The sequence below is a fragment of the Sciurus carolinensis genome, chromosome 6, assembly GCF_902686445.1.
Source record: "Sciurus carolinensis chromosome 6, mSciCar1.2, whole genome shotgun sequence".
NCBI classification, from domain to species: domain Eukaryota; kingdom Metazoa; phylum Chordata; class Mammalia; order Rodentia; family Sciuridae; genus Sciurus; species Sciurus carolinensis.
In genome coordinates this window covers 108,660,092-108,671,265 of record NC_062218.1, presented here as the reverse complement: position 1 = coordinate 108,671,265, position 11,174 = coordinate 108,660,092, and the positions used below count along the sequence as shown (strand labels likewise).

The 11,174-nt window shown below is 43.7% G+C and overlaps 1 protein-coding gene across 1 annotated transcript; it reads left to right on the top strand.

The window, feature by feature from the left end:
• Nucleotides 1-6,628: 6,628 nt before the first annotated feature.
• On the top strand, nucleotides 6,629-7,303 carry LOC124987497 (small integral membrane protein 3). The gene has a single exon (XM_047556771.1). The coding sequence runs from the start codon at nucleotides 6,665-6,667 to the stop codon at nucleotides 6,845-6,847; it is 183 nt and encodes a 60-aa protein (XP_047412727.1). The 5' UTR covers nucleotides 6,629-6,664; the 3' UTR covers nucleotides 6,848-7,303.
• The last annotated feature ends 3,871 nt before the right edge of the window (nucleotides 7,304-11,174 follow it).

Here is an 11,174-nt window from a genome sequence, read left to right as displayed (position 1 = left end):
GAATTTGAAAGTGAAAATGGTAGCAGTGCTTATTTTCCTGATAAACATTTCCAGGGAGGAAGAGAAGCTAAGCCTGCACTCCCACTTGCCTTTTTGATCCTGGGGATGTGAATTTAAAGGCAAAGTGCTCAGAAAGAGAATTAACTCAAGAGCCCAGAGAGGGTTCTTCTCTGCTTCTCCTGCACCTTCCACTCCCAACCCCAGGACTTCCTCCCATATGGTCTCCTGCGATTCTCCTTCCCTACCAGCCTGCTTGTCACTGGCACTAGAAAGATTCTTGACTTTTCTTGATGAGTGGAAATTTGGTTTTCAAGATGAAAGCAAAAGTTTCAAGGAATCCCTGACACTGGATTTATTTTTAAGTGAGGCAGAGAGAGAGAAAAAGTGATCTACTGACTGGGGGCAGGAAACGGGCTTCAGGGTTTAGTAGATAATGAGGTTTGTGTAGTTCTGATGAGCAGTGCTTGAGCGAGTTCCCTGCAGGATGTAATCAGATTTTCTTACTGAACTGAGGCCCTTCAAGGTCAGCTACACACGAGTGCCATAACAATGCAGAGGGGACAGGGAGTGGAGAGGTATTTGCTAGAAAATTAGCTTCTGAACCAGGAATAGCAGTCACATGGGGAGGGGTGTGAAGGAAAGAAGGCCTCTAACCTGCTGCATTTAGTCACTGCTGTTTACTAAAGGGCTACCTCTGCAGGGAAAGTGCTGAACAAGAATTTCTAACACAAAATCCTCCCAGAGAGGCCTGCACTGGCTATCACCAAGGAAGATGGATCAGTGTAGTTTCACAAAATAAAGCTGCTCAGATTTTCGACTGTTCTCTGGCCCCAGCACTCTACTTGTTATGGAAATGAGAAGTGGAGGTCTTCACAGTTGTGAATGCCAGTGTTTTCAGGTTTGTGCAATTGGTTAGGAGACTGTTGGGCTTCCTCAGGGGCAGAGGAGGCAGTGGATTGGTGATCTCTAGATTACTTTAGTTACTTTGAGCATTTCTTTGTGCGTTACAGTATCCTTCCTATTGCCCACTCCTCTCCATTCCCACAGGCGAGGAATTAACACCCTAAGTCAAATGGCATGGTCTTGCTTATAGAAAGCCAGAACACATAATCTCATCCAATTTCCTAAACTGGTTGTTTGATGAATGATCCACCATTTGCAAAATTTCTAATTTTTCTTCAAATGCTGAAGAAAGCCTCGAGGTTGTTTTTTTCACAAGGATGTTTGCATCAGCATCGCTGCTAGCGCCCAATTTACAGCTATGAGGAAAGCGCTGATGTTGCCAAGGCCAGCATCACAGGAGGGTGGAGCTCAGACAATGGAAGTCCAACCACCTACAGCATGCCCGCTCTGTCCCTGCTCCTGGGATGAACCTAGGGGCGCTTAGCCACTGAACACATCCCCAGCCCCCAGCCCCCAGCCCTTTGCTAAAACATTTTATTTAGAGACAGCGTCTCACTGAGTTGGTTAGGTCCTCGCTAAATAGCTGAAGCTGGCTTTGAATCTCCATCCTCCTGCCTCAGCCTCCCCTGCTGCTGGAATTATAAGTGTGTGCCACCATGTCCAGCTTTAGTGCTGACTTTAAATCAACAGCATCTGGGTATGGGACAGAGGTGCTATTCACCTCCAAGGCCCTGTCCCAGAAATCCTTCCATAAAAGGATTATATGGTAACACTCTAAGCAAGAATAATATAAACTCCATGGGATAAAGTCGGCCCAATGAAATGAAGAGTCTTTTCCATTAAAGAGCCCATACTGGAATGAATGTGCACTCTGCATATGTAAGTCTCTGGTCTCCCTTTAAGTGGGTGTGAATTCCACAGTCTATAGCTTCAAACAAAGGGGCACTTTGCAACTTTGTTTCTCTTGCCTGTCTTTTCAAATTGTGTCCACATTGGGTAACTTGTTACCCTTCTAGAGCCCACAGTGTTTTATCTATAAAGACATCAAAATTGAGATGAAAGACTCTTTCTGTCACCGTCCCCAAGTCCCTGAGACTCCTCCCCTTCCATTACTTGTTACCTTGGCCAACACCACCCAGTACAGGTAACCAGATTTAGGAATGCTTTTCATTCCATATTAGAGCAAAATGGATAAGCAACGTAGAGCAAATAACCCTCTAGATTAGGATCAGCAGCTGAATAGGAAAGTGTTTATTGAGTGCCAGCCAGAAGGATCCTATGAAGACCGGCTGAAACATTTCTGTGATATAAGACCCAACCAAGAACTCGTGGTCACAGGCTACTTCCGAGCTGGTGGGGTTGACCAAAACCAGACACAGCAAAAGGAAATGCGTGCTTAGCTGTGTTTCCTGGAATAACTATGGGAACAGCATTCTTTTCTCCTCTAGCTACTACTCCATTAAGTTCATTTTCAAAAACTGGTCACGGAAAGACATCATGTAAATCCTGAAACAGGTAGCGTGCTTTACAACAGAAATTGTGTTCATGAGGGATAAACCGAGTTCCTCCAGGAGCAAATGACGTGCACAGTGCTTGTGGTGCTGTACTCTCCACGCTCAGTACTCCCTAAGCAGCCAGCACCTCAGCAGGTGGCACCTGAAGAGGGACCAGTCACCTTGGCAGTGCCTCCCAGGACCCACAGATAGGACTTCATTTTTTTTTTTTTTTTTAATTTATAAAGCATGGGGATCTATTGCTACAGTCTGGGGGCTGGGAAGCCCAAGGCTGAGGGGTTCACATCTGGTAAGGATCTTCTCGCTGAGACATTTCCTGACTGCAGGTGGAAGGACAAGAGTATGTGCCGCCAAGAGAGGGAAGGGGTCTGAAGCATCCTTTTGTCAGGAACCACTGCAGAGGTAGCTAAGGTCCTCCATTAACCCACGCATGGGGGTCGAGCCCTCAGACACAGTCGCCTCTTCAAGACCCCACCTCTCAATACTACTGCCTGGGGGATTGGATTTACAACACATGAACTTTGGGACTTTGGGGGACACATTAAAACCATAACAAATAGGTCACATTGTCCTCCAGTTCCATGCCCTGGGTCTCTCTTCTTTCCTAGCCTTTTTGTTGGTTTGTTGGTTTGTTTGTTTGTTTGTTTGTTTGTTTAAATATGAGTTTTGTAGTTATCCATACTGGTTGGGTTCATCCTGACCAACTCATATATGCATGGAAATCAGTTCATGATCCCTCCTTTTTTCTCCTCCATTTCTTTCCCTCTGGGCCTCACAGCCCTCTCCCATTCTCCTTCTTCTATCCACTTGACTTCTTTTCACTCATCCATTAAATTATATTTGCTTGCTTCTTTATGTTATTCTATCTTTGTCTCCCCCTTTCCTTTATCTTACTCTAGCTTCTATGGACATCTTCATTTTAATTGACATAAGCAATAACTTTTTAGGCCAACTACCTGTTTCCATGAGAGGGTAGGACATGACAGTCTGGACTGAGGTTGAAGGAAGACTATGGTTTGAATCCCAGCCCCCTCTGTATCTGTTACTTACACCCTGTCTTCCTCTTACCAGGCCAGATATCAGTGGAGGGAGTTTTCACACAATAAACTGAACCTGGGGATATTGACTAAAGACACTCCAAGGGGATGCCCGAGAGCACACAGTTCTCCTTCCTAACTTCTGCAGAGAGGTTGAGATTCCTTCCACAGTCCTATAGTTGAATTTATATAGCTCCTCTGAAAAACAAATTACTACTTCAGCTTCTTACTACTTGGTAGTAATAAAAGTCAACATTAAAAAAAAAAAAAACTTGCTTAGTGCTTTTTTATTTTTGGTATGGGGGTTTGAACCCAGTGGGGCCTAATCCTGAGTCACATCCCCACTCCTTTTTTGTATTTCATTTGGAAACAGTGTTTCACTGAGCTGCCTAAGTCCTCCCTAAATTGCTGAGGCTGGTTTTGAACTGGTGGTTCTCCTGCCTCAGCCTCCTGAGCCACTAGGATTACAGGCATGTGTCACTGCAACCAGGTTGCTTAGTGCGTTTTAATATTTATATGGCTCTTAGAATAATTGAGTAACTTTATTAAATTACCAACTAGTAATTGGTAGAGTCCCATTGAAAAACTCTTCATTTTTTTTCCTCACATATAGTTTCTGTGCCACAGGGGGTTAAAAAAAAAAAAAAAAAAAAAACAGGAATTTGAGGAAAAAAACACATTCCTATTCTATTTGTTCCTTTAAGACTCCTCCCTTTTCCTTGACTTGAAAACATAGTGTTGTTCCGTGCTGAGGTCATCCATTTGTAATTATGGCTATATAAGTGGCTTGAAAAATTGTACTTTTTAGCTGTACCAATTCCTGCGAAGCAGACACATTCTTTCATTCTGTTATAATCTCAAAACCCGATTGCTCTGGGGCATCTCTTCACTTACTTTAAATAACCTGGGGAACTTTCTTTACCGTCCCTATTTAAAGCAGAGGGAATGTAGGTCACTGAGAGGTTTATCTGTTTTTCCAGGCTCACACAGCAAGCAATTAGTCTTGTTAAGGCTCAGACTTTGGGTTTCTCATGTTTTCTAGTTTTCTCAGTCCATTTGGACTCTAAAACAAGAAGCACTAGGCAAAACATCCCACTGGGTAAAAGAAGAATTTTCACACTGGATAACAAAATTGGTACAGTTCTGGAGGCTGGAAAGTTCAAAATCATGGTGCCAAGAAATTCAGTGTCTGGTGGAGGAGGGCCTGCTCTGCTTTCTGGATGTAGCCTCTGGTATATCCACACAGGCAGCCTTCATGACCCAATTACTTCCCCTATAATACATTGTATTGGCGATGAGGTTCCAACATATGAATTTTGGGAGACACAAACTTGAGACCACAGCCCCAAACATGGACCTGTCAGTACAGGGCCAAGACCTGAGGTTACAGAGCAAAGAACACAGATGTGGTGCCACATTTCTGAGTTTGTAGTTAAGGATACCTGATTCACTTGTGCAGCCTAACTTCAGCAACACAGGGGTTAGACCTGAGGGAGCAGGTAACAGGGTATGCGATGGTGGGACTATGAGTAGCAGAAGAATGGCAGAGGAGAGAGGGCACCCTGTCTAATGGCACCTGCAGGGTCCAGGGAGGAACTGGAGATGTGGTATGTGTGTGGGATTTTGATAGCCCTGGGAAAGGGCAAGGTCACCCAGGGACAAAACATTTCTGTTTTTCTGTCTGAACTTATCTGTGCCCTAGAGCTCATTTGGATATTGAAGATTGACAGTCACTCAGCACTGAGTGCTGACACATAAGGAGACAGTTAGGGGGTAAGCAGGCCGCAGCAAGTTGTCCCAGGCAGTAGGAATCTCAAAGATGCCTTCCCTCACCATCTGGGCAAAGGCCCGCGGCGCTTCATCTTCTGCACCCTTTGCATCCTGGTGCCTGTACCATGAAAAAGTGAAACCTTCCCAGTCTTGCTTTTTAAGAGACAGAGACAATTCCACAAACAGAAATTAGAAACTGTCTTTATTTGATATCCCTCCCCATAGTACGGGCTGTGGGAAGGGGAGGAGAATTTTCCCATGGAAAAAGCGAAGTGGTGAGGGCCAGCTGAACCATTGGTGACACAAGGCATTTCCTGAATATTAGTCCTTCAGTCCTCAGCTCCACAAGGATCAAGTTGTGGATGATTCTAGAGGGATCTGTGTCTGTCTGGAAGGGAACTGAACACCTCCCAAGGGAAGGGGTAAAGTACCAGGAAATCCCTCTGTGAAATAATGACCAAGACCCTAACATTAAATAAAAAGTGAATAATTGGGGATGACTGATTTACATCCTTATTCATCTAAATTCTTTTGGCTGCAGTGACTTAAGCAGAAACAGGAAGTACTGGATCCCATATCTGGGGTGACCAGGGTTGCAAAGGGCATCAAACTTGTCAGGTTCCAAGTACACACATGACCATTGAGGTCAGTCTGTCTTTCCATCTCTCTAGGTCAGACTCTTTGCTGGTGAGCAAGGCAGCCCTGGGCCCATCTTTTCCAGACTCACATCCTTTTAATTTAGCAATCCCAGCAGAAATAATCCTCTTTTCCAAGAGATTCTGCATGAAAGTACTGGGGAGGACCTTGCTTGACCATCCTGGGTCACTTCCCTATCCCTGAATGTGACTATGGGGATTTGTAGTGGGCAAGGCTAGGTCACGTCTCCATTCCTGTGCTCCAACTAGCCCACAGGGAACAGGTAGGTTCTCCTTAGAAAAGAGGGAGTTCTATTACCAGGAGAATGAGGAAGGGGCACAGGACAAAAACAACCAATTTTCATTTCACAGCTGAGGGAAGCAGACTGGCAATATGGCAGTTTAATAAGCAAGCATGGAAGCACTGGGGTGCCCCCAGCTAGGGTCACTGCTTGGTCAAATTAGCAACACCTACACCTTTCAAGGCTTTGTCTCCTTCTCTATAAAATGGGCATAATAGACGAGAAGGCCCAAAACAAAATATGGATGGTAGTATAGTCCCTCCTTCACCGTGCTGGTGGTTGATGCGGGTTGTGAATGAGTTAGTAGAAAGTGCCTTGCAAGGCCTGGTCATAGGAGGCCTTCAGCAAGGAAGCCATTACAGGGACTGATCAAGAAAGCGTAGGATCACATGCTGGAAAGTGACCCAAGCCTCTGACTGCTGGAGCTGTCCTTGCCACCAGGGAGGCAGGCAGAGGGTTCACATGCTGATGTTCCTTTCCTGTGTGTTGCAGAGTGAGGCAGCATGGATGCCATCAGCCAATCCCCTGTGGACGCTGTGCTTCCCAAGCACATCCTGGATGTCTGGGCCATCGTCCTCATCATCCTGGCCACCATCGTCATCATGACCTCCTTGTTGCTGTGTCCAGCCACCGCAGTCATCATCTACCGCATGCGGACTCAGCCGGTGCTCAGTGGGGCTGTTTGAGAAGCACCCAAAGGCCCTGTGGGGATGAGGACGCAAGTCCCTTGCCCCAGCCTGTTCTCAGCAAAATGCTGGGAAGGACTTGGGGTTAGACCTGCATTCTAGGTTGGTTTCTGCCACCGGCCAACGGGGTCGTGGGACCTACCTCTGTGAGTTCCAGGTTCATTATCTTTCAACCAGGGATCCCGATCCCTGGCCTTCCTACCTCATAGGGTTGTGGGAACCAAGTGACTTGGTGGGGTGAAAGCTGCTTGTGAGCAGTAAAGCCACCACCGATGGACCAGTGTCACGCCAAGTGCTGAGAAGCTTTGAGGAAGCAAAGAGCCTAAAAGCTGGTGATGGCCTTCACTGTGGTGAGGGAGGCACTGGACAGAGCAGCCTTTGCCAGTCCCCTCAAACCAAGCCAAGGGCACCCTGTCCCCTTTCCCAGGGACCAGTGGCACTCTGGCTCAGAGTGGACTTTTTTGAAGCATCCCTCCCTCAAGTGTTGTCTTTTGTCAAGGAGGGCAGGGACTGAACATGACAGGGGGAAGGGAGTTGAATAAAGCTGTCCAGAATCTTCTCAGTGCCCCTGTGTAATCTGGAGGAGGGCTGCCATTGCTGGGCTATGCCCAGGGAGTTGGGGTGATGGGCTTCTTTCTGCAGTGGACTCTCACATCTCTGTCAGCTTAGCCTCTCAGGCAGCATTGGAAAGTGCATGGTGTCTGATTCCCTGCTCAGCTTTCGGGATCTCCAGCCCCCAGTCCCCATGGGCCCCACACCAGAGACGCTATGTCCCTCTGTCCCGGCTCCTGCTGTCATTAGCTCCACGTGTGCTCCTTTCACTCCTCCCACCAGCACCGCAGTCCGTCCAAGTGCTGATGTCTTAAGACATGTTCTCAAGACTTGTGGAACCTGCTCAAACCAGTCATGGCTATTTTAGAGGCTATGATTGTATTTATCTAGAGAGATTTCTGGACCGCTCAAGCTCTTTGATACCCACAACCAGAGTATCCTGGGGTTTATTAAACTATGTCAGAAGATAGCATAGATATTAGGATATTATTGTGTAAAAAATGATGTTTTAATCTTATTTCATTGACCTACACAATCAATTTCCAATAAAGTGCTAGAATGAGCTTGTCTGATATCTTTCTTTAAAGAACACCTGTTAAACTCAGAACTCAGACAAAAGGATTCCACTGAGTTTTGGGGCCTTAGAGACTGTTTGGATGGAGGAACAGAAGGGGAAACAGGAGAATCACATTAACTTCCAGGGTTCCAACTTCAGTAAGTGGATGAAGTTATACAGTTTATACAAACACATGATGCCAGGGGTAAAAACCGATTTGGGATGTAAGATGATGAGTTTAGGCCTGGACATGTTGAGCTTAAGGTGCTGTGTTGTACAGGTGGACACTTTGAGGATATAGTGGAAATCTTGCTCTATTCCTTGGGGAAGATTTTGTCGTTGGAGTAATAGTTTGGGGGATTGTCATATATGGTAGATAAGCTACTGCAGTAGGCAGGATCAGAGTATGCAGGCTGAGAGAGTGAGGTGCTAAGTTCAGAATGCAGAGAATAGTAAATAGGAGCAGCAGGAGATTCAGGAAAGTAATTATATTAGTCAACTTTTTGTCACGATGTCCAAAATAACCTACAAGAGCAACTTGAGGAAAAGTATATTTTATTTTATTTTATTTTATTTTATTTTATTTTATTTTATTTTATTTTATTTTATTTTATTTTTTGGTACTCAGTACTGAACCCAGAGGCACTGAACCATCGAGCTACATCCACAACCCGTTTTTATTTTTTATTTTCAGACAGGGTCTTACTAAATTTCTGAGGCTGGCTTTGAACTTCTGATCTTCCTGTTTCAGCCTCCCAGTTGCTGGTAGTATAAGGGTGCTCCACTATACCCAACAGGAAATGTTTCTTTTGAGCTCCCTGTTCCCAGGAAGAGCACTGTAGTGAGGAGGTAAGAGTTAAAGGGGGGTCAAGGGAAGAATTGTAGAGGGGATTTTTATACCTTAGTACATTTGCATGCCAAAAAAATACTGCAGACTGGATGATACTTAAACAATACAAATTTATTGTTTACAGTTCTGGAGACTAGGAAGTCCAAGATCAGGGCACTAGTACATACAGTGTCCACTGAGGATACTTTCGTCATAGGTGAGTCTTCGTGTCCTCACATGGTGGCAGGGGCTAAAAGGCCCCCTCCAGTTTCTATCAGGGCACCAATCTCATTCATGAGAGCAGAGTCCTCATGACCTAATCATCTACCACAGGCTCCACCTCTTAATATCATCACAGTGGAGGTTTCTGTTCAACACAAGAATTTTGAGGGAGATAAACTTTGAGACCATAGTAGGGTATATACACAATGGAATATTTTCAGTCATAAAGAAGAAGAATATTATGGCATTTGCACATAAATGGATGGAATTGGAGAATATCATGCTAAGTCAAATAAGCCAATCCCAAAAAGCCAAAGGCTGAATGTTTTCCCTAATAAGTGGATGAAGATATATAATGGGGGTGGGTGGGTGGGAGTGAGAGAAGAATGGAGGAACCTTAGATTATGTAGAGGGGAATAGGAGGAAGGAGTGGGGTACGAAAAATGGTGGAGTGAGACAGACATCATTACCCTATGTACATGTATGATTACATGAACGGTGTGAATCCACATTGCTCACAACCATAGAAAGGAAAAGATGTACCCCACTTTTGTAGAAAGAATCAAAATGCAGTCTGTAAAAATAAAAAGAAAGATAATTAAAAAAAAAAAAAAGAAACAAAGATTCTGACAGGTTTACTCAGCATTTCTTCCAACTTCTACTGGTGTGCATAGTGGATGTCAGAGGCTAGAAAGTGAAAAACTACATCAAAAGTGAAAGCCTGCATTTCCCTCTCAGCACTGTTGCTAGAGATTCAACAGCAAAGATTTTAGGCTTTGCTTAACTGGTCCAGATGGAAAAATCTATGGATGATTGACTTAGCAATTTCACTTCTAAGTCCAACTGGTGAACTGTCCTCAGTGGGGAAAGAACTCTGTTAACGAGGGGCAGATGAGTTTGAATAAATAGAGATGCCAAGGGACTGGGGTCTCAAGATCTCGGAGAGGTCCATGGGTAGTGATGGAATGAGAACTTTGCCAGTCAGTTGCTGGAACAAAGCCTGTAAGAGTAATGAGACAGTTATCTCATTCAAATGTGTGAGACAATATATGGAGGCTTTTGGAAAAAAAAAAAAAAAACAGTGTAAATACAAATTTTAAATCTAAATTTGTTGGCTGCCTGGAAAAATAGTCTGATAACATATAACAGAGGTTTAAATTTTTTTATCTATTGCAATTAGTGCTTAGTTTATGTTATTTAGCTGCAAAGAATGATTTAAATCCATAAAAGTAGAGAACATATGTGTGCTCGTAGGTAAGAACTATATACATGAACATATTTTTTATACACTCGCTATACATGTTAATTAATATTTTACCATTTAGCATCCTTGCTAAAGTTAGCAGAAATAACATTTTGGGGAGAGAAGGATGTTTGGTGAATCAGAGAGAATGCTATTTCTTGCTATAACTAAAGAACCTTAGTAAACTTTTCTCTAAACTCCCTCCATCACAACCCCAACTCCAGAAATAACCAATTCATTAGAGAATTACTAGAAGGAAAAGAAGAAACAATTACAATATTTATACAGTCATAGAGGAGTGTTCTGGTAAACGTGGTACCAATAATGGGATAAAAATTATAAAAATTATAGTGCTATCTGGCATAAAATGGTAAGCAACAAAAAGTAAAATATCAAATTGTACCTTTTCAGTGGTACCCCCAGAATTTTTATATAATGAGCTAAGGGGATAATTTGCCTGGGGAATGTAATATTAATCTGTAATTTTTCATAACCTTTTTTGTAAGACTGGGAAAAGGTCAACTGCTCCTGCAAAATAATTTTGGGGAGCTGCAAATAGAATATTTTGAACATGTACACATCCAAACAAGGCTGGGAAGGAGCATAGAGGACATCTAGAGAACTCTACTGGTGGCATAGAGATTAGGGTGACCACTTTCTTTTTGTTTGATTCTCCATTAGTTACAATTATCTGCAATACAATTATGAATGCACTTGTTATCACTCATGAATTTACTTCTGTGACATTTATTGCATTTCTTATTACAGGGTAATTTCTGCTATTGTATTTCAAATGTCATCTGAGTTCCTCAGATTTCTTTCTTCAACTAAACCTGTATCTTTGGAAACCTACATTCCAAGAGCATGTCTCTATACATACCTTACTTAGTCCAGAGGAATGCAGGTTGGGAGATTCTGTGTGCAC

Bases quoted from the DNA above. Each gene is read 5' to 3' on its own strand.
- LOC124987497 (XM_047556771.1), top strand. From the start codon at position 6,665: ATGGATGCCATCAGCCAATCCCCTGTGGACGCTGTGCTTCCCAAGCAC.